The 25,806-nt window shown below is 43.1% G+C and overlaps 1 protein-coding gene across 4 annotated transcripts; it reads left to right on the top strand.

The window, feature by feature from the left end:
* The first annotated feature begins 10,082 nt into the window (after positions 1-10,082).
* On the top strand, positions 10,083-23,981 carry rcn1 (reticulocalbin 1). 4 transcript variants are annotated; one of them, NM_001016768.2, is given in 7 exon segments: positions 10,083-10,125; positions 11,706-11,954; positions 15,025-15,218; positions 17,009-17,187; positions 17,354-17,414; positions 20,823-21,022; positions 21,733-22,040. In NM_001016768.2, coding segments are annotated over 6 exon segments (966 nt in total). In that variant the 5' UTR covers positions 10,083-10,125; positions 11,706-11,730; the 3' UTR covers positions 21,841-22,040.
* The last annotated feature ends 1,825 nt before the right edge of the window (positions 23,982-25,806 follow it).

Below are 25,806 nucleotides of genomic sequence, written 5' to 3'. Positions count from 1 at the left end.
GACCCTAAAATTAATTATAGAGGAGCAGAGGGAGTATGCCCTTAACATTACTCTTCCACTAAGCTGTGTGAGAAGGAGCATTGGTAAGTCATAGAAAATGATATGTAAATGCCCTAAAGGGAGCACTAAACCTGAGTGGTGCGTTTGACCCCCCCCCCCCTCTTCCCCAGTACCCCCTTGGTAACTTTAAGGGCTGAATTTTCAACTCTTTAACAGATATTTGGGTCATCTCCAAGCACTGAAGGGTGATGGTGAACTGCCTCGCTTTTGACCTTGGCTAACAGGGGCCAGGGGGCATCAAAATAATGAAAACGAAATACCCTGGTCCACAGCATGGTTCCCGCTTACCCTTCCTCCTTCAGTGTTAGGGATGCATAAAAAGAAATAATTTACCTCAACCAAGGGGTAAAATAAAAGACTAAAAATGCCCTTGACCCTACCGATGTTCCCAAGCCAGTTAACTTAGGCTGATGCCAGACGTGGCGTAGGGCTGATATTTTCGGCAAGCGGAAAAACACTTGGCGAAAATTCAGCCCTACGCCTGCTATGTGTGCCTGCACCCGAATGAATGGAACACGCTCGGGCGCAGGAACATGTAGCCGATATACGCATGAAAACGCAAGACTTTGCATTCACTCGCGTTTTCATGCGTATATCGGCTACATGTACCTGCACCCGAGCGTATCTCATTCATTTGGGTGCAGGCACAAGTAGCAGGCGTAGGGCTGAATTTTCGCCAAGCATTTTTCCGCTTGCCAAAAATATCAGCCCTACGCCACGTGTGGCATCAGCCTTAAGTTAAATATTATAATGTAAAATGTACCACTTTACTCATTATTATTATTGTTATCATGTATTTCTAGAACACCAACATATTAAGCAGTGTAAATAAATGGGTGTATAGTTAAACATACAAGAAAACATACAAAACAACCAATAACCAATACAAGAGGTAAAGAGGGCCGTGCCCAAAAGAACTAGTACAGGGGGGTTCTGTTTGTAAGGCACCCCCCCCCACCCCAAGATTTTCTCTTTCTTTTGAAAAAATACCAAGCTTTGTCACTTTACCTCTATGGTACACTGTGTAAAAACCCTGTGTAGCATTTACTCATCTGTGTAAGGCATTTTGGTGTATGTGCACCCCAGTGTAAGTGTGTGTTGCGGAGAGAGCATAAAAACTATGCAAAGTGCTGCTGATTTTTACTGAGCAATCTCACACCACAATTTCATTATTTGATTTCAATTCTGTAGCAGCATAAAATGATAGTGCCATCTCCTGTGTCTGGTATAAAATGAAGATTACCCACTCTCATAAATAGTGCAGTTAGCTGTTTGCAATGGATCATACCAATGATTATGTCGAGTTAACGCATGTGTAAAGACACATGCATTAATGAATATACTGTATATATATATATATATATATATGTAATATAGTATGAATCATTGATTTAATGCACATCCCTTTAATACATTGTTATTGCTGTCAAAATGCCTGCACTTGATTTGTAAATATGATGATATATACACACATTTACTGTGATTTGGACACATCCTAACAAAAACGTGCCTATTATTTGTCCTTTAATATAGGCAATTTCGGTTACATTGATTCGCTTTTCAGTTCCCGTCTCTCTCTGTTCCCCCTGAATGCCACAACAGCAATTTTCTAATTAATAGCGCCTTCATTTTTTTTTTTTTTTGCATAGTTAAAAACTCTACTGAAATACCTGAGAGCACAACATCCAATTCTGTTTGTCAGTTTACTTAATGGCCAGGGCACTCGCAGTCTGCATTGTGCAAACGATGTCATTTACCTACTAACGAGGAAAAGTGCGGCTCTAATCCGGACGCTGCTTGTTATTTTAAAGCACTGATGCAGAGCATAGAGATAGTGCAGCTTTGCTTGGACTTGCTTAGCAGATGTCTTCAGATCACTTTATGTTAATTTCAACATAAAAACCTAATATATTTCTGGCCTTTTCTTGTTACTTGAATAATTATTTAGGGTATGAAGAGAACTTTCCGGAGAACAGTCCATCACCCTTAACGATGTAAGTGCGCTTGACATCAGTATTAGCTATCTTGGTTAAGAGCGCGGTGTAACATACATTCCCTTTTATATTTCTCTTCAGAAACCGAGTAGGGGGGGGGTAATGTGAAGAGCAAACAGTGCATAAAGCAACGTTATTATTTTGACACATAACAACAATGCATGATTATTATTAACATGATTACTTTGCGTTTTGTCATTGAGGAGAAAATGTAAAAAAAAGAATAAAAAGCAATAGGTAAAATGTAACATTAAAGAACTATACATTCTGAAGGAAAAGATAATTTATGTCGTAATTAGCGACATATGAAAACGACATAAACATATTATTGCCCTTTTATATCTTTTTCTTTGAGGCGCCATTTTGTGTTGCTCTGTGTGTCACTCACTGATCACCTGATAGGAAATAATGCAGGTTTTAGCTGTAACAAGAAGAAGTGTGGAAGTAAATTAAATGTCCATTTATTGGCTGATGTAACCTAACATTTATGTGTGTCCTTGGTTTGTGTGTGAGCACCATGCCATATACAAGCCAGTGGGACAGACTATTCTATACTGTGATATTTTTCCATATTGTGAAGGCAGCCATATTAGATTCCTAGGCCTACCCACAGCTTGAAACCACTCACTCTACTTAAACCATGAGTAAAATAGTTGTTGTTGCCGTCGTTCTTAGGGCAAGGGCACAGGGGGCCTATTTCTGATGCTTTTTTGAAAAGCGGTCAGTGGCGTAAATATGCCCCAAAATACAGCCCCATAGGCAATGATAGGTTATGCATCATTGTAATCCCACCAGGATATGCAAAGCTTCACCTTATTCAGCGGAAATGCCAATACACAACATAAATGCTTATCCACAGAACAACGTGGAATTCGCAATGTAGAGGATACGCTAGGCCGTTATAAACTGCATATTACAGGTTAAAAGATGGTGGTAAAACTCTCATGAGGATACACCTGGCTGAAACATCACTGTGGGTTTCTGTGTGCGTATTTATGCCACTGGCAATATTTTTAAAAATGTGTGGTTAAAACGCCCTGCGTGCCCCTGCCCTTAGCCTCTTGTCAACCTAAGCCAGGGTTGGACTGGCGGGTGCAGAGCTCACCAGGGCTACCGCTCCTGGGGCGACGCACCCCCCAAGGTGCCTCCACCGGCCACGTCCCCCACCACTCACATGAACACATGTATGTGAAACACGTAAGGGGAGGACATCAGTGGGCTGGGGAAGCGGCAATAGTCTGGGCCGCTGGGGCCCACCGGGTATTTTTCCAGTGTCCCGGCAACCCGGCCAGATACTGATACTAATGGCGTTATTAACAATGTAAGCTGGCAATGTAAGATGGCAAGCTGAACGTGAAAAACGCATGCCACAACTTATAATGCAAATTTAGTAGAGTTGGGGTCATAACATTGTAAGGAGCTCCACTCTGTGTGTCCTATCCCCCCCACATGGCTTTTAAGATGGCAGCACCCAAGGCTGCCCCAGTTCCAATGTAATTACAACACGTGATGTCATTACATTGTGGTTTGGTGCCAAATTGAGAATAGAAGAGGCTTAGGACCCAGGCTCAATGCCCTATTATAGATCTTACTCTGTATGTTTCTGGGTGCTTTCTGAATTGCTCTTTCTGACTAATCTTCCAGTTCCTGAATTTACTATCTTATTCTGACTACTCTGTTTGCTTCCTGCCCTTTGCCTGAATTCCACGTAGGGCCGTATCTATATATAGGTACCCGAGGGCCTGTGCCTAAGGTGGCAGTCTTAGGGGGGCAGCCCTCAGGTGTCTGTAGAATCAATAATTTAAAAAAAATATATAAACCCCCCCCTCCAGCTTTATCCAGATGCTTCCTGGCTAAATCCGGCAGTGGAACTGGGGTGGATAAGGTTCCCCTCAATGATCACGGGCGCATTTGATGCATAGAAGAAGTGACGTCATGCACCCATAAACGTAGCATCACTTTCACAACCTAGGCTTGTAGTAGTTAAATACAGCTCTGATTCCACTAAGACCGTCTTAACCCTTTGGAGACCCCATTCGGAACTTATTCTGCTAGTCTGAACTTCACTTCCTACTTGGTCCAGACTTGACACATATGACATAAAACTGGGATAGCCAAACCCAACCCAAGAATTTTTACCCCTAGTTCACATTTTTTGAATGCAAGTGGGCAGATGGGATGCAATAAATGTTTTCAGTCCAGCATGTTGCATCAAAATATACTCCCCCCCACACCATTTTCTACAGTGCCTGTCATAGACTTTATTTTAATTGAACAGACATGATTTAATCTTCCCTGTTTTCACAATAGTATATCCTGCAGCAAGGCTTTAAATAGTGGTGTTGCTTCTTTGCATACGTTGTTTGCTTCAGGTCTAGTAACCCAGTGAAACCAATCAGATCTGTGCTTTTAAACAGCAGACTAGTGAATGCTACCTGCTGATTGGTTGCCGTGGGTTACTAGAACTGAAGCAAACATATTACATGATCATGACATTACCCCCTTTGGTGCCTTGTGTTTACCTTCGGGAATCCCGGACTCAGCAAAGTGTCTTCTCGTTATCTCCATTTTCACACGTTTCTTAATGCTCTGTCCCCACCAGTAATGCCAGAGTTTAGCGCAAGAGATAAGTGATGAAACAGCAAATTGATAAATGACAACATTATTAATTCTTTGCACAAAATGATGACTTGGGGGAAGCGAGGGACCCAGCAATTGGTCTATTAGCGGTTTGTGCCTCTGACTTATAGTAGTATATTAAATGCTTCGGCCATTAGCCTCCATCCTTATTAGCAATTATTGCTATATGTTGAAATAGGCAGAACAGCATATAGACGGAGAGCTATTATTATTTCATGATATACTGTAGATCTGGGTCAAAGCCACCTCAGCCCCCTAGCAATGCATTTACCATTAACGAGTTCTGCTGATGTATGACAGAAATTAACAGGAAAGAAACCATTCCTGTGCTCATTAGCACCCACTCATTTTATTAACCCTTCCTCTTCGGCTGTGGTCACCCAGACCAGTGTAGTCAACTTTTAACCAAACTGGCCAATGACTGCATGTTTGCCACAATATAAGATTTTTGATATAACAAGCTGGTAACCAGGGTGTGCAGGAAAAGCCCATGTGTTAAATAAAATTGGCCAATGTTCTGAGAGTTCGTCATTATTGATGTGTTCTGTGTGCCCTTTTCTGGCACTTATAAGATGAAGTTGTTCTGGTCATGTCACACATAGCCATATTATGGTATTCTGATAAAGCTTGACTGTCCAATGGTATGGTATGGTTGGGTGTTTGTGGATGCTGGAAATTGTTCTTAAACATCAAATTAAAGGAACAGTTCAGTGTAAAAATGAAACTGGTTAAAAAAGACAGACTGCACAAAATAAAAAAGATTTCCAACATAGTTAGTTAGGCAAAAATGTAATCAATAAAGGCTGGAGTGAGCAGATGTCTAACATAATAGCCAAAACACTACTTCCTGCTTTTAGCTCTCTAACCTCTTAGTTATTCAGTGACTTTAGGGGGGGCCATATGGGGTATAGCTGTTCAGTTAGTTTGTGAGCACGCAGGTCAGATTTAAAACCAAACTAACTGAACAGTTATGTCCCATATGCCCCCCCCCCTCAAGTCACTGATTGGTTACTGACTGCTAACAGCTTAGAGAGCTGTAAAGGAGTGTTCTGGGCATGTTAGACATCCGTTTGCTCCAACATTTATAGATTAGCTAACTATATTGAAACCATTTTCTATTTTGCCCAGTTTTTTTTACACTGAACTTCTAATAATATAAGCACTATCTCTCGATTCTATACCTGCTATCCCACAGCCCCAGTCCCTTCCCAGAGGCTATTATCCTCCCACTGCTACTATAGGCACCATCTCTCCCTACTATACCTGCTATCCCACAGCCACAGTCCCTTCCCAGAGGCTATTATCCCCCCACTGATACTATAGGCACCATCTCTCCCTACTATACCTGCTATCCCACAGCCACAGTCCCTTCCCAGAGGCTATTATCCCCCCACTGCTACTATAGGCACCATCTCTCCCTACTATACCTGCTATCCCACAACCCCAGTCCCTTCCCAGAGGCTATGATCCCGACTGCTACTATAGGCACCATCTCTCCCTACTATACCTGCTATCCCACAGCCCCTGTCCCTTCCCAGAGGCTATTATCCTCCCACTGCTACTATAGGCACCATCTCTCCCTACTATACCTGCTATCCCACAGCCACAGTCCCTTCCCAGAGGCTATTATCCCCCCACTGCTACTATAGGCACCATCTCTCCCTACTATACCTGCTATCCCACAGCCCCAGTCCCTGTCCAGAGGCTATTATCCTCCCACTGCTACTATAGGCACCATCTCTCCCTACTATACCTGCTATCCCACAGCCACAGTCCCTTCCCAGAGGCTATTATCCCCCCACTGATACTATAGGCACCATCTCTCCCTACTATACCTGCTATCCCACAGCCACAGTCCCTTCCCAGAGGCTATTATCCCCCCACTGCTACTATAGGCACCATCTCTCCCTACTATACCTGCTATCCCACAACCCCAGTCCCTTCCCAGAGGCTATGATCCCGACTGCTACTATAGGCACCATCTCTCCCTACTATACCTGCTATCCCACAGCCCCTGTCCCTTCCCAGAGGCTATTATCCTCCCACTGCTACTATAGGCACCATCTCTCCCTACTATACCTGCTATCCCACAGCCACAGTCCCTTCCCAGAGGCTATTATCCCCCCACTGCTACTATAGGCACCATCTCTCCCTACTATACCTGCTATCCCACAGCCCCTGTCCCTTCCCAGAGGCTATTATCCTCCCACTGCTACTATAGGCACCATCTCTCCCTACTATACCTGCTATCCCACAGCCACAGTCCCTTCCCAGAGGCTATTATCCCCCCACTGCTACTATAGGCACCATCTCTCCCTACTATACCTGCTATCCCACAGCCACAGTCCCTTCCCAGAGGCTATGATCCCGACTGCTACTATAGGCATTGGATTCTCATTATCATGTTACGTGCTTTTTATTGTCAATACCCACTACTCAAACTGTATAATGTTTGGGGTGGCAATTTTCAGTATTGTCTATGGAAGGGTATTTTCTGGGGTTTAGTATCCGTGAAAAAGTAGCTGCTACTAAGTAGCTCTGTGTGTCTTCTCCCTAAGTAAACATAATCCAAAGTGCTTCCAAAACATACTGCCAGTAATTAGTCACCACACAAATGGATTTGTTACGCCCTTATGCAGCACTTCTTGCCATATTAGCATAAACTTCACTACACTTTGGTCAAAGTGGTCATTGTAGAAACCCTTTCTATAAAACAGCTAAAACTCATTTCAACTAATGTACCTCCCACTAATATACAGCTTGCCTGTCCCACCAGGTTATACTTTTAAACACCATGGGTTTCAAATGAATAAATGATGCAGACTTCAGGTCTAATAATTCACAAATAGCACCCAACACCTGTGAAGATGTAGTTTAATGTGGACGTTAAAAAAGGTGGGGAATTAAAATGTGTGTGTGCGGACTGCACAAATTGCATAGACGTAATTTTTGCCACTATCCCGCGACTCGCTAAATTGCAGCTGCTAGTGCCTCATACCCGCAATTGCACTGGGATTCTGGGAGAAAATGCTGTACGTTAGATACAAAGCAGGGCCATTACTGTCTACATTATACACTTTTTACTCTTATCAGTAAGGGCAGTGGCACACGGGGTGATTAGTCGCCCGCAATAAATCTTCACTATAGCAGGCTATTAATTTCCCTGACATGCCATCCCACCAGCAAGAATGTAAATCGCTGGTGGGACAGCATATGCGTTGTTTTGGTTTTCCAAAGTCCCCTGAAGTTTCCTTGAGAGGCAATGCGTATACCACCCCACCAGAGATTTACATTCTTACCGGTGGAATGGCATGTTACATAGTTAGTTACATAGTTACATAGGGTTGAAAAAAGACCAGAGTCCATCAAGTTCAACCCATCCAAGTAAACCCAGCACACACAACCCACACCTACCAATCTATACACTCACATACATAAACTATATATACAACCACTAATACTAACTGTAGATATTAGTATCACAATAGCCTTGGATATTCTGATTGTTCAAGAACTCATCCAGGCCCCTCTTAAAGGCATTAACAGAGTCTGCCATTGCCACATCTCTAGGAAGGGCATTCCACAACCTCACTGCCCTCACCGTGAAAAACCACCTACGCTGCTTCAAATGGAAGCTCTGTTCCTCTAATCCAGTGTTTTTCAACCTTTTTTGGGCAAAGGCACACTTGTTTCATGAAAAAAATCACGAGGCACACCACCATTAGAAAATGTTAAAAAAATTTAACTCTGTGCCCAGCAGCAGTGCCCCCCTAGTACATTGGTGCCAAGAGCAGTGCCCCCCTAGTACATTGGTGCCCAGCAGCAGTGCCCCCCTAGTACATTGGTGCCAAGAGCAGTGCCCCCCTAGTACATTGGTGCCCAGCAGCAGTGCCCCCCTATTACATTGGTGCCAAGAGCCAGCCCCCCTAGTACATTGGTGCCCAGCAGCAGTGCCCCCATAAGTCAGTGTGCCCCGTGGCCCCCCCTAATAAATTGGTGCCCAGCAGCATTTTACTTCTGCTCTTCGGCGGCTTCTCCGGTGGCTTCAGCAGCATCTTCGTATCCCTCAGGCGTGCCGCCTCTGCACTTCTGCCTACACGCGACCGCACACAGGCCCTTTTATAACGTTGCGCCCCGTGCGTACTGACATCACCCGTACACACGGGGCCTAACCAATGACAGGGCCCGGATTTTATTAAAGGGGGCCCGAGCTACTAAGAAAAACTGTAGCATCGCCGGGCCCCCTTTGAAAGTAAAAATTGCGGCCCTGCCTACGGCACACCAGTCAACATCTCGGTTGAAAAACGCTGCTCTAATCTAAAGGGGGGGCCTCTGGTGCGCTGATTGTTTTTATGGGAAAAAAGAACATCCCCCAACTGCCTATAATCCCCTCTAATGTACTTGTACAGAGTAACCATGTCCCCTCGCAAGCGCCTCTTTTCAAGAGAAAACAACCCCAACCTCGACAGTCTCACCTCATAGTTTAAATCTTCCATCCCCTTTACCAGTTTAGTTGCACGTCTCTGCACTTTCTCCAGCTCATTAATATCCTTCTTAAGGACTGGAGCCCAAAACTGCACCCCATACTCAAGGTGAGGCCTTACCAGGGACCTATAAAGGGGCAAAATTATGTTCTCATCCCTTGAGTCAATGCCCTTTTTTATACAAGACAGCACTTTATTTGCTTTAGTAGCCACAGAATGACACTGCCTGGAATTAGACAACTTGTTATCAACAAAAACCCCTAGATCCTTCTCCATTAAGGATACCCCCAACACACTACCATTCAGTAGATAGTTTGCGTTTATATTATTTCTACCAAAATGCATATGGACGTCGGGGAGATTAGTCACCTGCGATAAATCTTCACTATTGCGGCGACTATTCTCCCCATATGCCACTGCCCTAAGATCACCAGTAGCACGCAGCACATACAGAACCACCAATATATTACTAAGGGTGAAGACACACAGAGCTACTAGTAGCAGCTACATTTTCACAGCTACTAAATGCCAGAAAATCCCCTGCCATAGACAATACTGAGAGCTGTCTCTGCTAAAACATAGATAGAGACAATTATCTACTTTAGTATCCATGACAAGTTGCTGCTACTAGTAGCTCTGTCTTCACCCTAAAAGCGGCTGTAGTAACTGCGCATACAAATAAATGCAGCTCCCAGAAGATATAGAACTTAACCCTAAATCAAACCAGTTCACTTGTTTCCCTGCCCAGTGCCCACCGTTATCTATACATATCAATACACCAGCCCCAATCCTATCCCTTATACTAGTGCCCACACTGCAACGTGGCGACCTCGCCCCTCCCAGCGCTCCGCCCACCCCGCCAATAGGAGGCTGCGAAACAGAGGAGGGTTAAAGTGTAACATTTAACGGGACTGGCCAGGCTGGGCTCTCATCACTTACAGGTCTAAGTAAGTGCCAAGCTTGAAATTCTCCTTTTTAGCGCTGCGTGGAAGCGAGTGAGTGGGACTGCCGGGACTGGGTGTAGGTAGCCCCCCCCCCAGGGGAAGCTTGTGTGAGCTCGCAGGCCCAGGGGCTCGGTAACGGGAGCTGCTGCTGCTCTTGGGGGGACCCTGTTTCCTGACTGAGAGAGGCGAGTGCTTGGGGTTCTGCTAGAGGCTGGCAGTGCTGGGGTGTCATTAGACAGGAGAGGGGAGCAGCCTCTGGGAAACTGTGGGGCCTGTGGTCTAAACAGAGTCAGCTGAGTGGGAATAGAGTTGGGAGGGGGGTTCAGAGAAATGGGGGGCATTTATATGCAGCCAAGGCAGCACTGCTCAACTCCTTACTAGCCACCTGGTAACTTAGCTGGGGGCCTGGGCAGAACCAGCAGCTATTGGGCCCCACAGCAAAATCATTTCTGGGTTCCCCATAAAGGCAGACAGAGTTTATAGCAATCAGTACTCCCTTCTGTCTCCTGGGCCCTCCAGCATTCATGGGGTCTTCTTCCTGTATAGTTACAATACCCCCCCCCCCCGCACTAGTGTGAGTGTTAATATAGGGTTAATGCTTGGGTGGCAGTCCCTGGGGGGTGGGGACTATGGATAGGTAAGAGCCCAGATAGTGGGGGATATGGATAAGTAAGAGACCAGATAGTGGGGGGCTATGGATAAGTAAGAGACCAGATAGTGGGGGCTATGGATAGGTAAGAGGCCAGATAGTGGGGGGCTATGGATAGGTAAGAGCCCAGATAGTGGGGACTATGGATAGGTAAGAGCCCAGATAGTGGGGGACATGGATAGGTAAGAGGCCAGATAGTGGGGGATATGGATAGGTAAGAGACCAGATAGTGGGGACATGGATAGGTAAGAGGCCAGATAGTGGGGGATATGGATAGGTAAGAGCCCAGATAGTGGGGGACATGGATAGGTAAGAGGCCAGATAGTGGGGGATATGGATAGGTAAGAGGCCAGATAGTGGGGATATGGATAGGTAAGAGCCCAGATAGTGGGGGACATGGATAGGTAAGAGGCCAGATAGTGGGGGATATGGATAGGTAAGAGCCCAGATAGTGGGGGACATGGATAGGTAAGAGACCAGATAGTGGGGGACATGGATAGGTAAGAGACCAGATAGTGGGGGACATGGATAGGTAAGAGCCCAGATAGTGGGGGCTATGGATAGATAAGAGCCCAGATAGTGGGGGCTATGGATAGGTAAGAGCCCAGATAGTGGGGTCCAGCAGACCAGATGATGGGGTCTGTGTGGTTATATGTGAGTTTCAAGAGTCAGGGGGTTCTAGAGAGTGGAAGTACGGCATTGGGTGAGTGTGTATGTGTACATGTTAGAGAGTAAGTGCATGCTGGGTGTGAGAATGAAGATACTCTGTAGGTATAGGTGAATTAATACTTTGGACATATAGATCTCTGTTTAAAACTGGTTGAGTGTGATTGTGACTCCATGTATTTGTGTGAGAGTCTAAGTGGCAGATGAGCGAGCACAGGCGTGAGCAGGACAGTGGGCGCCATTAGGTCAGCTGTTGTTATCCTTACAGGTGCTGCTCTGCTGTGTAAGGGAAGATGGATCCCCATAGTGTCCTGTGCCTGCTGCTAGTCCTGTGCACTGGAGAGGTCCTCTGCAAGCCCACCTTCCGAAAGGAGAGGATCCGACTGGACCCAGAACTTAACAACCAGATTCCCGAGGAGAATCAGAGCTTCCAACAGGACCATGAGGCTTTCCTGGGAAAAGACGATGCCAAGACCTTTGATCAGCTGACCCCCGAGGAAAGCAAAGATAGACTGGGGTAAGAAATGTCATACATACTCACAAATGTCCACCAACAGTCTGTGTATGGCTAATGGCACAGGTTTGTCATTGCTGAGTTACCTTTATTACTGTAAGCTCTTTTGAGTAACAACTTGCCTAGCTAGCTATTAACATGTGATGGCCTGTTTATATGAGATACCCACAATGCCAGCCACCAGGTATGGAGGTATGGCGACGCTGACACTAAGAGTTTGTTCCTCCCAAGTGATCAGATGACAGAGGAGTGTTCCTCTTTACTGAACTGATAACGTGGCACACTGAGTACTAAAACTGTCAGCTCTGGCACTGCATCAATGGTCTCAATTCAAAGAATGAGCTGAACAGACCCCTGGGATCATACCTGCAGGGCAGATCCAGCCTTTGTGCTTTGTGTAAACTTTAAACCAAGCTGCTAAACCCAGCTTTTTGGAAGGAGGCAGACTCATTAGCTCTGTTATTTTCTTCTTAATTAAAATACTAATTTAATTCCTCGAGAGCCTCAGGTGTGGGCGGACTTTCACTTTTATGCTCGCATGTCTTGGAGAACTTGCCCAGAATGGGGGGGTTCAGCTTGCGTATTTTTTGCCAGGTACAAATTGTAACTTGGCTTCTTATATTAAATAGCCCCTGGGGCTATATCAGGGGTCCCCAACCTTTCTTACTCGTGAGCCACAGTCAAATGTAAAAAGACTTGGGGAGCAACACAAGCATCATAAAAGTTCATGGAGGAGCCAAATAAGGGCTGTGATTGGCTATTAGGCAGCCTCTATGCACACTATCAGCTTACAGGGGGCTTTATTTGGTAGGAAATCTTGTTTTTATTCAACCAAAACTTGCCCCCAAGTCAGGAATTCAAAAATAACTCCCTGGTTTGGGGGCACTGAGAGCAACATCCAAGGGGTTGGGGAGCAACATGTTGCCCCCGAGCCACTGGATCACTGGGCTATATGAACTGCTCCTCAGATTTCAGTGACCTGTATAAAGCCACTTTGCCTGCAGCCTTGTACCTTTAATGTGGCCATGGAATGTCTTGGTGACTTTTAATATCTTTACAAGTTACAGCAGGGGGTACGTTATATATAATGGGCTCAGCCACCACTATTTTACCAATACAATCATCACTGATACGCTCTAACAGCAAACTCATTAAACAGAGACACTTAAAAAGCAAACTCTTGGCCATTTGCATTTGCAGGTTCTGTACTCAGACAAAGCATGTGCAAATATTTGTTCTTTGAGGTTTAATCCCAGAAGCATGACCCAGAACATTTTCTTTCCGCTGTACATGTAGAATAGAAAAGAGGAGATATTTATTATTAATAAAAAAAAAAGACCTAAAGTTGGTGAAAATTGTTGTCTTTTTTCTTTTTGTTTTTAACCCAGATTCCCTGTAAATCTGTACATTGCAGGCAGCTATTTGATATGGCTGCTTTTTACATGGACACTTTTTGACTGGTTGGAGTATAACTGGTATGTGCAGCCACCATAGCAAATACCACCTGTTCTGTGGCAGCTGTAGCCTTCCAGCATGTAATTGCCAGAGGCCTAACATGTATATATTTATCTCCTGACATGGAGGGCTGCAGTCATTTACAGAGTTTCCACCCCTCCAACATCGTAACATGTTCACCTAAAATACAAGCCTGTCCTTATATCAGTCTAAACCGTTTTCTGATATACAGTACATATCTGTAATAGTCCAATTTAAACCAGTACCTTTTAATATTCCAGTTGTCCGTGATGCCTGCCTGACTGCTTTGTTCAACTTATACATTGCAATAATTGCTTCCCTGCAGCCAACTGGCCATTTCCCAGAACCCCCGGCCCATTCTGGAAGTACTCATCACTATAGAACATCCCTATAGAGAAAAAATAATGCTCAGTTTTTCTTAAGGAAACTCCAATAATGTCAGGATTGAATGCCCCAAACTTCCTACTTACTCTGTGAAGCTGTTGAAATGGAGTCTATTGCCCGCCGCCAATATAACCAAATAATTAGGGATGCACCAAATGCTCTACAAAGGATTCGATCAAATACTTAACAGCTTATTGGATCGTGTCTGGGGCCCTTGGAAGGGTCAGCCCAACTGTAGCCAGATATCTTTTGGGTAGGTTTGAAAATCCCATAGAGCAAGGACAGCATTTGGTTTGTTGATGCAGTCGTAAATGGGGCTAAGGGCTCTGGCACACGGGGAGATTAGTCGCCCGTGGCAAAACTCCCTATTCGAACATGTAAGTCGCCGGCGGGATGGCAGACGCGGCGGGGCGATTTCGGGAAATCGCTGAAAAAGACTCGCGAGTCTTTTTCGGCGATTTGCGCGAAATCGCGCCGCCGCGTCTACCATCCCGCCGGCGACTTACATGTTCGAACAGGGAGTTTTGCCACGGGCGACTAATCTCCCCGTGTGCCAGAGCCCTTAGCCCCATTTACGACTGCATCAACAAACCAAATGCTGTCCTTGCTCTATGTAAGTCGCCGGTGGGATGGCAGGGGTAGGCAACTCGGGGAGATTAGTCGCCCGCGAACAGGGAGTTTTGCCGCAGGCGACTAATCTCCCCGTGTGCCAGAGCCCTAACACTCGCCTCCCTCTTGTCATCCAGCTGGGCTTTAAAGTTTATCAATCTATGCAAGTCCTGGATAATCACAAGGAATCTCTGACTGATTAACCAAAGATGGTGGCACTCACATAGAATGTACCCTGGGCTGATGCATTTTTCACAGAAGAGGAGCATGGTTGCTTAAATTTCCAAAGCCTAAAAATAAACAAATCCAAAATAGAACAGCTATTTTCATTAGAGTCCTGTTACAAGTTACAGACCGTCACTGTTCTATCTATACATTATTTGTGGATTATTGCACATTAAAGGGAAACTGCATTTTCAAATTAAAAATTCCTAAATTTTGGGGGCGCCTCAGGTGGAAATGGTGTTTTGGGTTTCTTTTTGCACTGTTACTGCTCCTGCGGAAAACAGGCATTATTACAAAGTCTGAATTTAGTACAGTAATGTTTGGATATAAATATGATTGTCAGTGGCTTGATCTGTTCCTTAATTTACTCACGTCTTAGAAAAATCATCAATAGAATTGATAGCGACAGTGATGGACTCATTACCACAGAGGAGCTAACAGCTTGGATCAAGCGAGTACAAAAGAGATACGTGTACGAGAATGTAGCGAGGGTGTGGAAAGACTACGATGTTAATAAAGACAATACAATCTCCTGGGAAGAATACAAGCAAGCCACGTATGGGTATTACCTGGGTATGTTTATTTCCTATTGTGTTGTAAGGGGGACACATTTTGGGGCATATTTATTAACATTGGAGACAAACATCACCACTGATATTGCCACTAGCAACTAATCAGCAAATAGATTTGAATACAAGTCATGTACAACAAAAGAGAAAATCTGATTGGTGGCTACGGGCAACTAGGTGTAGTGCTTGGTCTCTAGTTTTACTGGAATCCAGCAGGAAGATTCCTACTGGACGTCACTCAGTATCCATAAAAAAGCTGTTTTTTTCCCCATTTAATCTTTATGTTCTTGTTTAGTTGGTAGTTTCATTGCAATGACAGCTTTAAGGGCTCTGGCACACGGGGAGATTAGTCGCCTGCGACAAAACTCCCTGTTCGCGGGCGACTAATCTCCCCGAGTTGTCATGACCCGCCATCCCACCGGCGAACATGTAAGTCGAGTCTTTTTTGGCGATTTCGGGAAATCGCGCCGCTGCGTGTGCCATCCCACCGGTGACTTACATTCTCGCCGGTGGGATGGCAGGGGAAGGCAACTCGGGGAGATTAGTCGCCCGCGAACAGGGAGTTTTGTCGCGGGCGACTAATCTCCCCGTGTGCCAGAGCCCTTAGAACAATAAATGTTCATTGATAGGTTCTGTTTGGAACCTACTCTTCTGTCTGACCACTGGTGCATCACACAGGCTTACAATATGCTGTTTTCTAAAAGAATGGCCCTTTTGAACATTAGATCAGATAATAGTGCTATTGTTGGTATAAAGAGAGCTTTCCCTAGGAAAAACTGGGCAGCCATAACACTACATGCAATTTTGTGGCTATCAAATGAATAGCTTTTATCACAACCTTCCTGTCTGTCGACATTGATAGGAAATGTGGGTAAGTGAAGCCTTAGCCTTATCTTAGAATGACTTTGTGCTTTCACTTTTAAGAGAGCTCTGTTATCAACACCAATTTCACACTGACGTTCTATAATCCTACTCTGCTAGGCTTACTTGAATATTGTATTGAATGGACTGTTACTCTGATCAGATCTGGATTGGGATTCAAAATAGGCCCTGGCATTTCAAGTACACAGAGGCCCAAACAGCTCCCCACCAGCCCAACAAATAGCTACTGGCTGTGGCATCTTACAGCAGCACCTCTGGCATTTGCCTGAACCCACAGATTGCCAGTCCGGTCTTGATTCTGACATAGCAAAATTCTTAATTTTCCCCAAGGGAATGTAACATATACTTGTTTTCTCTCCATCTGTTCTGCTCCCAAAAATTGTTTTCTCTTGATTTTTTTTTATTATTGTTGTCACAGGCAGTATTGACCCTTTGGGAAACATGAGATCAGGTTCTATGGGGAACATTGCTTTACTAACATATATAGAAAAGAGAAGGAAGGTGGAAATCACTGCGGGGGGGGTACCAAAATTTAGACAACCCCCTGTGATTGTACTTACTTAACTGATACCCTGGGCCAATACTCCTGAAAACTTCCAAGCCCGAGGTTCTCCTCACCATGCGGAGCAATCCTTTTTCTGCTTCTTTGGCACCGGAAAGAAAGTCAGTGGAAGAAGATGATCACTACATGGTGAGAAGAACTCCAGGTTTGGGGCAGTTTTCTGCTAACCGGGCCACCGGGTATTAGGTAAGTAAATACATGCTGGGGGTGCCTAACTTTTGGCTGCCCCCCCCCCCCACTGGTTTCACCTTTAATTCTCCTTCAAAGAATCATAGGAATATAAGACAGCCAACCTCTGATAGTGTCCTTTAAAGCTGTAAAAGCAACTGATTTATGTTGTCTCAATTCAGCAAACCCTGAAGAGTTCCAAGATGCGGCCGAACAGTTCAGCTTCAAGAAGATGCTGCCCAGAGACGAAAGGAGGTTCAAACAGGCAGATCTCAATGGGGATTTAGAAGCAAACCGGGAAGAGTTCACTTCATTTCTCCACCCAGAGGAGTTTGAACACATGAAGGACATTGTGATATTGGTAAGAACATGAATATAGATTGTATAGAATAAATCCGGGTATGGCAGATAGTTGGGAACAGTGCAACATACAGAATGTTAAAAAGGGGTCATAGGGTCTACAAAATCTATTCCAGTTCCAGGTTTCCAGTTTCTTTCTTGTGCTAACATGCAATAATCTTTTGCAGGAAACACTGGAAGATATAGACAAGAATGGGGATGGATTTGTGGACCAAGATGAATATATTGGTAAGAAATGTTGTTTCCTCTTGTCCTGTTACCTGTCTTAGAGTCTTCGGATTTAGGATTATAATGTTGGATCCTTGCAGATATATAAATATATAATATAGCAATAACTAGTCACGATTATGCTACATAGTCAATAGTGTTTACATTCCTTTAGGGCACATCCAAACTGCCGGCCAAACTTTTGTACCTCTATGCACCTAATTGCATCACAGTCACACTTAAAGCAGATCTAGCATAACTAAAAACCCCTCCAGTTATATAGGATATAATGAATTATATATGGAGCTGGTTTCACTTTGGGCTAAAAATTAATATTATCTTTAAAAAAAAGACCACTTCATTGGAGCTCCCTATAGATCTGCTTTGGTTTCTGATGACGGGTGGGTGTGTCCTAACGGTTCCTGCCCTAAACACGTTCCTTCTATATTTAAGAGTATTATGCACTGACACATTCTTGTTTTTTTGTTTTTTACAAAATATGTCTTCTTTAAGGCTATTGCTAGACAGGATTTATTCTTTGCCTGTGTTTTCAGCCCGTCCGCTGGCTTCCCTGCTCTGTCCGCACTGGGTTGGCTTGGGTGCAGACACGCAGAGATTTGGTGCTAAAACACACAAGTATGCATTTTTGCACCAAAATTATCTCCATATATCTGCACCTAGGCATCTCGATCAGACACAAGGGAGCAGAGGTCAGTGGATTGGCTGATCAACACAGGCTGAGAATGAACCCTGTCTGACCGTAGCCTAACAGTACATCTCAAGCAAGCAAAAGTAACATTCATAGATGAAACAGATGAAGTACATGTTAAATATATACCCTTTCCCACTGTAACAAATATTTAGATATCATTCAAATTTGCCTGTAAAGCTCAGAATGTTATAATTGCTATTGCACTTTTTTTTTTTTGTTATTGCCCAGTTGCAAAACTTTTTATTCCCGACTGCTAAAGAGCAATAAGGGGAAAAATAAAAGTTCAGCCACAACAGTTCCCTTCCCACTGTGGAAGTCAAACCTCTGGGTTTTTATATACATCTGATCTGAAATAATGCAGGTGCGCTTAAAATAGACCTATAATTGTGCCCTTTTGTGCAGAGGGAAATGAAGCAGAAGCAAATCTGAATATAAGAAAAAGGCAAACGGTCTCCTGAGATGTTCTAATGGGTTTTTGGCAATTAAAATGTTTCTTTGGTCAAAGTTGGGCCCCAGTTGGCGCTTCCCCCGCCGCCCCGCTGTTCGCTCCGCTAGAGTAAAGTGGTACAATTTGTGTATATTGTTTGTGTACAATGTGACATCCCTGCAGAAATCAACTTCCCGCGTCGTAATGACAGGATTTGCGTTTCCCAAATGGTTTCATTAATGGAGAGAGGTAAAGTCATTTAATTTAGGTGTTGTTCGTGAATGTCGTTTTCACAGCAGTAGGGGGAGGGGGGGAGAATAGACATTTAGGTATGTGACATTTACACTTTTTTTATGTCAAATAAAAATTGACATAATGAAACCTTTCTTCGCAGTCTGATATTCTGCATTTTTATCCAATCACATATCTCCCATGTAATGTATTTTTTTTTTTTTTTTTAACTTGTAAACGCTACTTGTGTAGAAGTTTGAAAGCTCCCAGTGTCTGATCAGAATAAAGAATTACAGTTTCCTCCGTAATTAAAGTTCAGTACGGTGACATTACGCACGTATAATTACAAGGTGGTTGTCAATTTTCATTATTGTGTAAATTCCGGGTCTCGCGAATGCCGCCTCATGTCTCTGTTACCGTGCCATTCCGATCATCACCGGCGCACTGATGGCACTCGCAGATGTATTTAGAAAAACAATGTGTTTTGTTGCATTAAAGAAAGTCATCGATTGAACTTTACCCTGTCTGCAGAGCTTAACGTTAATTACTGATTTGTGAAGCTTTTGGTGGGTAGGACTGTAGTATATTTCAGTACAATTACTTTTTTGCATAAAGGGAAAGCATTTCTTCATATTCAATGTCACATTCAGAGGACAGTATATATTGTATTGTCCATTCCCTTCACATATGAGTTCATATGAAGGTGGCCGTACATAGACAGATACAATGATTTGTATGGTGGCCCACTGATCCCAACAGATATCCATGTCCTGTGGATATCGGTTGCTTGGGGATAGAGAAGGTCTAAAAACCTTATCAACTTACGTACCATGTTGGCCAGTGTATCAGCAGATGAGGACCTGCAGCTTCTCCTCAGTTCCTACTTTTCCGATTGTTCTAGAATGATCAGAAAATAGAAAAGCAGCCATATTATGTGTGTCCTTTTGCATGCTATGTCTCTTAGTATGCATGAATACTACAAGATCAGTTCATGTCCGGGGCCAGGCCCAGACTGGCAATCTGTGGATTCTGGCAAATGCCATAGGGGCTGCTGTAAGATGCCATAGACAGTCACTATTTATTGGGCTGGGAGGGCTGTTTGGGCCTTTGTGTACTTGAAATGCCAGGGCCTACTTTGAATCCTAGTCTGGGCCAGTCCAGGGGGCCACTCTGCGTTAAAGGGCTGGTTAACTTTTAGGATGTTACAGAATGGCCTATTCTTAGCAACTTTTCAGTTGGTCATTTTTCATAGTTTTTGAATCATTTGTCTTCATCTTCTGACTCTTTCCAGCCTTTAAATGGGGGGTCACTGACCCCAGCAACCAAAAAAATAAACTCTGCCTCTGTTAGGCTATAATTTTACTGTTATTTTTTTAATTCTTATCTTTGTATTTAGGTCCTCCTCTATTCATGTTCCTGTCTCTCTTACAAAGCACTGCGTGGTTGCTAGATTGTATTGGACCCTAGCAACCATATAGCGACTGAAATTCCAAACTGGAGAGCTGCAGATCAAAAAGCTAAATTATTCAAAGACTGCAAATAATTAAAAAATGAGACCAATCAAATAGTTGCATTGGATTGGAAGTTCAAACGTAGCTCAGATGTGCTGCAGGGAATCTGTTGGAAAATAAACAAAAGAAAAACCTCCTAGGCCAATATTTGAACAGTTCCGTACAGAGATACAAATTACAGTATCATTGCTGGTAAAGCTTAAAGGAAAAAAAACAGTAGAAAAAAAGAGGAAATTATTTCTCTTCCTCTTTTTTTCTATTATTTTCCCTTCCTTCTTTAAGCTTTTCCAGAGCTGATGTAGTAATTTATACAAAATGGAACCATATAGTTAATGGCTTCTTCATGCAGGCAGTAGTTGCACCTCTTCCTTTTAACCAGATTTATTGGGGGCAAGCAGCTGTGCATTGGCTTTGCCATCTGTGCCCCCTTTAATAAACGTATGCCAAGATCTATCAATTTGTTCTGCTGTTTTTAACAGCTCTTGTCCTGTTGTATTGAGATAAGTAGGAGCTTTGTTTTGAGGAAAATTTGATTTTTGTTTTATCAGCGGACATGTTTTCCCACGAAGAAGGTCAGCCTGAGCCTAATTGGGTAGCCACAGAACGGGAGCAATTTGCAGATTTCCGTGACATCAACAAAGATGGGAAAATGGACAAAGAGGAGATCAGGCACTGGATTCTTCCTCAGGACTATGACCACGCACAGGCCGAAGCCAGACATCTAATCTATGAATCAGACCTAGATAAGGTATAAAACTGTTGCGGTAGCTGGGAAAATTATATAAAATATATGGGTAATTGAGAGAGCTCGTGAAACCAATTGGGGATTTAAACACTGGGCAAATTTGCTTCTGGGCAGTACCCCGTAGTAACCAATCAACAATTAGCAATCTTCTACCTGCATCTGTCTAAAAAATGCAAATTTTTGATTGGTTACTAAGGGTTGCAATGTGTTCCTGCCCAGGAGAAAATTGGCCCAGTGTTTATAGATAACCCATATGTCTGAGTACACCTTAATATTAAAACTGATGGTTTATAAAATAAAAAGGGTGTCATTTAGACCTGGACTGGCAATTTGTGGATTCTGGCCAGAGGGGCTGCTGTCAGATGCCATAGAAAGCAGGTCTGGGCTGGAATTCAAAATGGCCCTGGCATTCCAAGTATACAGAGGCCCAAACAGGCCCCCAGCAGCCCAATAAATAGTGACTGTCTATGGCATCTTACAGAATCCCCTGCCATAATCCACAGATTGCCAGTCGGGGCCTGGTAGAAAGTCACTATTTATTGGGCTGTTTGAGCCTCTGTGTACTTGAAATGCCAGGGCCTATTTTTCAGACCTGGTGCCATTTAAAAAAAAAAAAAAACAAACAAAAAAAAACAAAACACTGAGCTGTGACATTAACTCATTGCATTTAAAATTCAGTCATAGTTCCCTTAAAATGTGTATTTTTGTTGCAGGACAAAGTGCTGACTAAGGAGGAAGTATTGCAGAACTGGAACATGTTTGTTGGAAGTCAAGCAACCAACTATGGAGAAGATCTCACAAGAAACCACGATGAATTGTGAGCAAGGAGCCTGTACAGACTGGGAATTCTTTTCTACGACTCTTAACACAGTTCCTTGCATTTGCACCAACACTCTTATTACCTCAAGTTGGGTAACGATACCCTTTTTTTAAGCGTTTGTAAGCGTTCTACCAGAGATACTAATGGGCATACTAGAACTAATCCTGCTGTGTAGAATATTATTTGAAGAATGTAAAGTGCAGGGAAAAAAAATCAGCTCCAGAGAGTTCCAGGGACAACTTACACCAGAATACAAATTGCTGCTCTGTGCAAGAATATATTGTATAATATAAAGGTTAAATTGGCCTTTAACTGCTGGCTGCTGGGCACTTAGTGGCAGTCTATACACACAAGCAAAGCAGGGAGCTAGAAATGGCAAAAGGATAATCTTATTTTTCTAAAATAGTATATAAGGTATAATATACTTAAAAGGAATATATAGTGGGTTTATAAGTTGCTTCTGTGCCTTTATCATTCTTCTTTTCATGTCTTGATTCAACAGGACTGTTTGGGATGGGGCAAAGCAGTTTTATAAGGGGAAAAGATACTCCATATGACTTGGGGTCTATAATTACTAATACAGTTGCCATAACAATATAGAATATTGTGTAGAATGTCCCTTTTCTGTATATTTGTATTTACCCTTATGGGTAAGACTTTCCTTAGGTGTGCGTTTATGGAAGGTCCAAGTCAGAGCTAACTGATTGGTTCATTGGTTGGCCAACTTTGCATAGATCACATTTTCACAATCCCGATGTCGGATCGATCGGAAGCCTCAGATCTACCAAGATAGCTTTGAAATTCATTATTTTGTTTGTTTGTTTCTCGCTTTTTAATCCATGAGATATCACCTGACACCTGATATATATTGTATATAGGCACCAAAGTACCCATGCATAGGGCAGAAGCTTTAATGGGGGGGGGGGTCGTTCACTTTCTAGTACCTAAAAATATGGGTTCTGGCAAATGCCAGAGGGGCTGCTGTAAGATGCCATAGACAGTCACTATTTTTTGGGCTGGGGGGGGGGGGGCTGTTTGGGCCTCTGTGTACTTGAAATGCCAGGGCTTATTTTGTGTCCTAGTTCAGGGCCACTCTGAGTTAAAGTGGTGCTTCATGTTCAGGTTAACTGTTATTATGTTCTAGAATGGCCTGTTCTTGGCAGCTTTTCAATTGGTCTTCTTTTTTTTATAGTTTTTGAATCATTTGCCTTCATCTTCTGTCTCTTTCCAGCTTTCAAATGGGGGGTCAGTGACCTCGGCAGCCATAAACTATTCCTATGCAAGGCTACAGTTTTATTGTTCTTATTTTAATTCTTATCTTTTTATTTAGGCCTCTCCTATTCCTGTCTCTCTTTCAAACCACGGCTTGGTTGCTAGGTTTAAATTGGACCCAATTTTAGTTGCTAAAATTCCAAACTGGAGAGCTTCAGAATAGAAAGCTCTTTCATTTAAAAACGGCAAATAATAAAAAATGAAGACCAATTGCAAACACTCTCTTTTTTGTATTAAAAGTTAGTTGAAAGGTGATCAACCCCTTTAATACTACAATGCAAAGCTGTGTTTGGGCCTCTGCGTACTTGAAATGCCAGGGCCTATTTTGAGTCTCACTCCGGACCTGACTGCCCTCTAAAGTCGTGTAAATAAAGCCCTAATTGGGGTAATAGTCCTTGAGGGTCCATGGAGAATGTCTTATCAAAGGCAAGCCAAATGTGAACAGTTCCCTAATAGAATCCTATAGGAAATCAATGGAAGATAAAAGAGAACTTATAAATAAGGTATATATTTCCTTTAGCTTCAAACTGTGTATGTGCAGAAAACTGTGAATAATAAGCCAGTATTAGTGCAATATGTATTTTGGTGCCGGTGTTTCTTGGAGCTACAGGCTGCACACTGGCCTCCCCCATATATCCCAGTGCCACCTCGTTATCTGAGTCCAACGTTCATTTGTCCTTTATTTTTTTGTAAGTGGTCTTTTATGGGATGCTAGTACAGTGCCAAGATGCAGGATTTGGGGTTCCCGGTGGGAAAGTGATGCGCCCCGGGGGGCTGTAATGAACGATGCATCTGTAACAGTCACGTCTTCCTGTGTTCATTGTTCATTTTAACCTTTTGCCATGTACATAAAATGATCTTTCTAAGGCATTGTACTTTTTCTTTCATTCACATTTTGGTACAAGTGTAGGATCTGTTATCCAGAATGCTTGGGTCCTGGGGTTTTCCGGATAACAGATCTTTCTGCAATTTGGATCACCAGGCCACAGTTCTGTTAAAAATCAATAATACATTAAATAAACCCAATATGATTGCTTTGCCACCAATAAGGATTATTGATATCTTAGTTGGGATCAAGTACAGGTACTGTTTTATTATTACAGAGAAAAGGGAATCATTTAACCATTAAATATACCCAATAGGGCTGTTCTGCCCCCAATAAGGGGTAATTATATCTTAGTTGGGATCAAGTACAGGTACTGTTTTATTATTACAGAGAAAAGGGAATCATTTAACCATGAAATAAACCCAATAGGGCTGTTCTGCCCCCAATAAGGGGTAATTATATCTTAGTTGGGATCAAGTACAGGTACTGTTTTATTATTACAGAGAAAAGGGAATCATTTAACCATTAAATAAACCCAATAGGGCTGTTCTGCCCCCAATAAGGGCTAATTATATCTTAGTTGGGATCAAGTACAGGTACTGTTTTATTATTACAGAGAAAAGGGAATCATTTAACCATTAAATATACCCAATAGGGCTGTTCTGCCCCCAATAAGGGGTAATTATATCTTAGTTGGGATCAAGTACAGGTACTGTTTTATTATTACAGAGAAAAGGGAATCATTTAACCATGAAATAAACCCAATAGGGCTGTTCTGCCCCCAATAAGGGGTAATTATATCTTAGTTGGAATCAAGTACAGGTACTGTTTTATTATTACAGAGAAAAGGGAATCATTTAACCATGAAATAAACCCAATAGGGCTGTTCTGCCCCCAATAAGGGGTAATTATATCTTAGTTGGGATCAAGTACAGGTACTGTTTTATTATTACAGAGAAAAGGGAATCATTTAACCATTAAATCAGGGGGCTCAAACTCAATTTACCTGGGGGCCGCAGGAGGCAAAGTCAGGATGAGGCTGGGCCGCATAAGGGATTTCACAAAAAATTGGCTTTCAAGGGATAATGCAAGGCGCGGCGGGCGGGAGCTGCTGATTGCGGAAATGACGTTATGCCATCATAACAGTTATTATGGGAAGACGTTCTGTGTGCAGAAATTAGCTCCTTAGCAGCTAATTGTGCACACAGAACGTCTTCCCATAATAACTGTTATGATGGCATAACGTCATTTCCGCAATCAGCAGCTCCCGCCCGCCGTGCCTTGCATTATCCCTTGAATTGCAATAAAAATCGCGGTCCATTCATTGCTTTTGAGAAGGCGTTGGTGCGGGCCTCAAAATACTGTACCGAGGGCCGCAAATGGCCCGCGGGCCGCGAGTTTGAGACCCCTGCATTAAATAAACCCAATAGGGCTGTTCTGCCCCAATAAGGATTAATTATATCTTAGTTGGGATCAAGTACAGGTACTGTTTTATTATTACAGAGAAAAAGGAATCATTTAACCATTAAATAAACCCAATAGGGCTGTTCTGCCCCCAATAAGGGGTAATTATATCTTAGTTGGGATCAAGTACAGGTACTGTTTTATTATTACAGGTAAAAAGGAAATCATTTTTAAAAATTAGAATTATTTTCTTACTATGGAGTCTATGGGAGATGGTCTTCCCGTAATTCGGAACTTTCTGGATAATGGGTTTCCGGATAAGGGACCCTATACCTGTACTGTTAACTGAAGAATGGGGATTGTCTTCAGTTTCTGCACGTGATTTTAGGAATATTTTTATAAAGTTTGTTGCTGAGCTCCATAACCTTGTCTCCCATGCAATGGCAAATCCGCTGACATATCCAC

The sequence above is a fragment of the Xenopus tropicalis genome, chromosome 4 (genome assembly GCF_000004195.4).
Source record: "Xenopus tropicalis strain Nigerian chromosome 4, UCB_Xtro_10.0, whole genome shotgun sequence".
In the NCBI taxonomy this organism is placed as follows: Eukaryota; Metazoa; Chordata; class Amphibia; order Anura; family Pipidae; genus Xenopus; species Xenopus tropicalis.
Note: the sequence above shows the minus strand (reverse complement) of the source record. Positions and strands in the feature narration are given on the sequence as shown.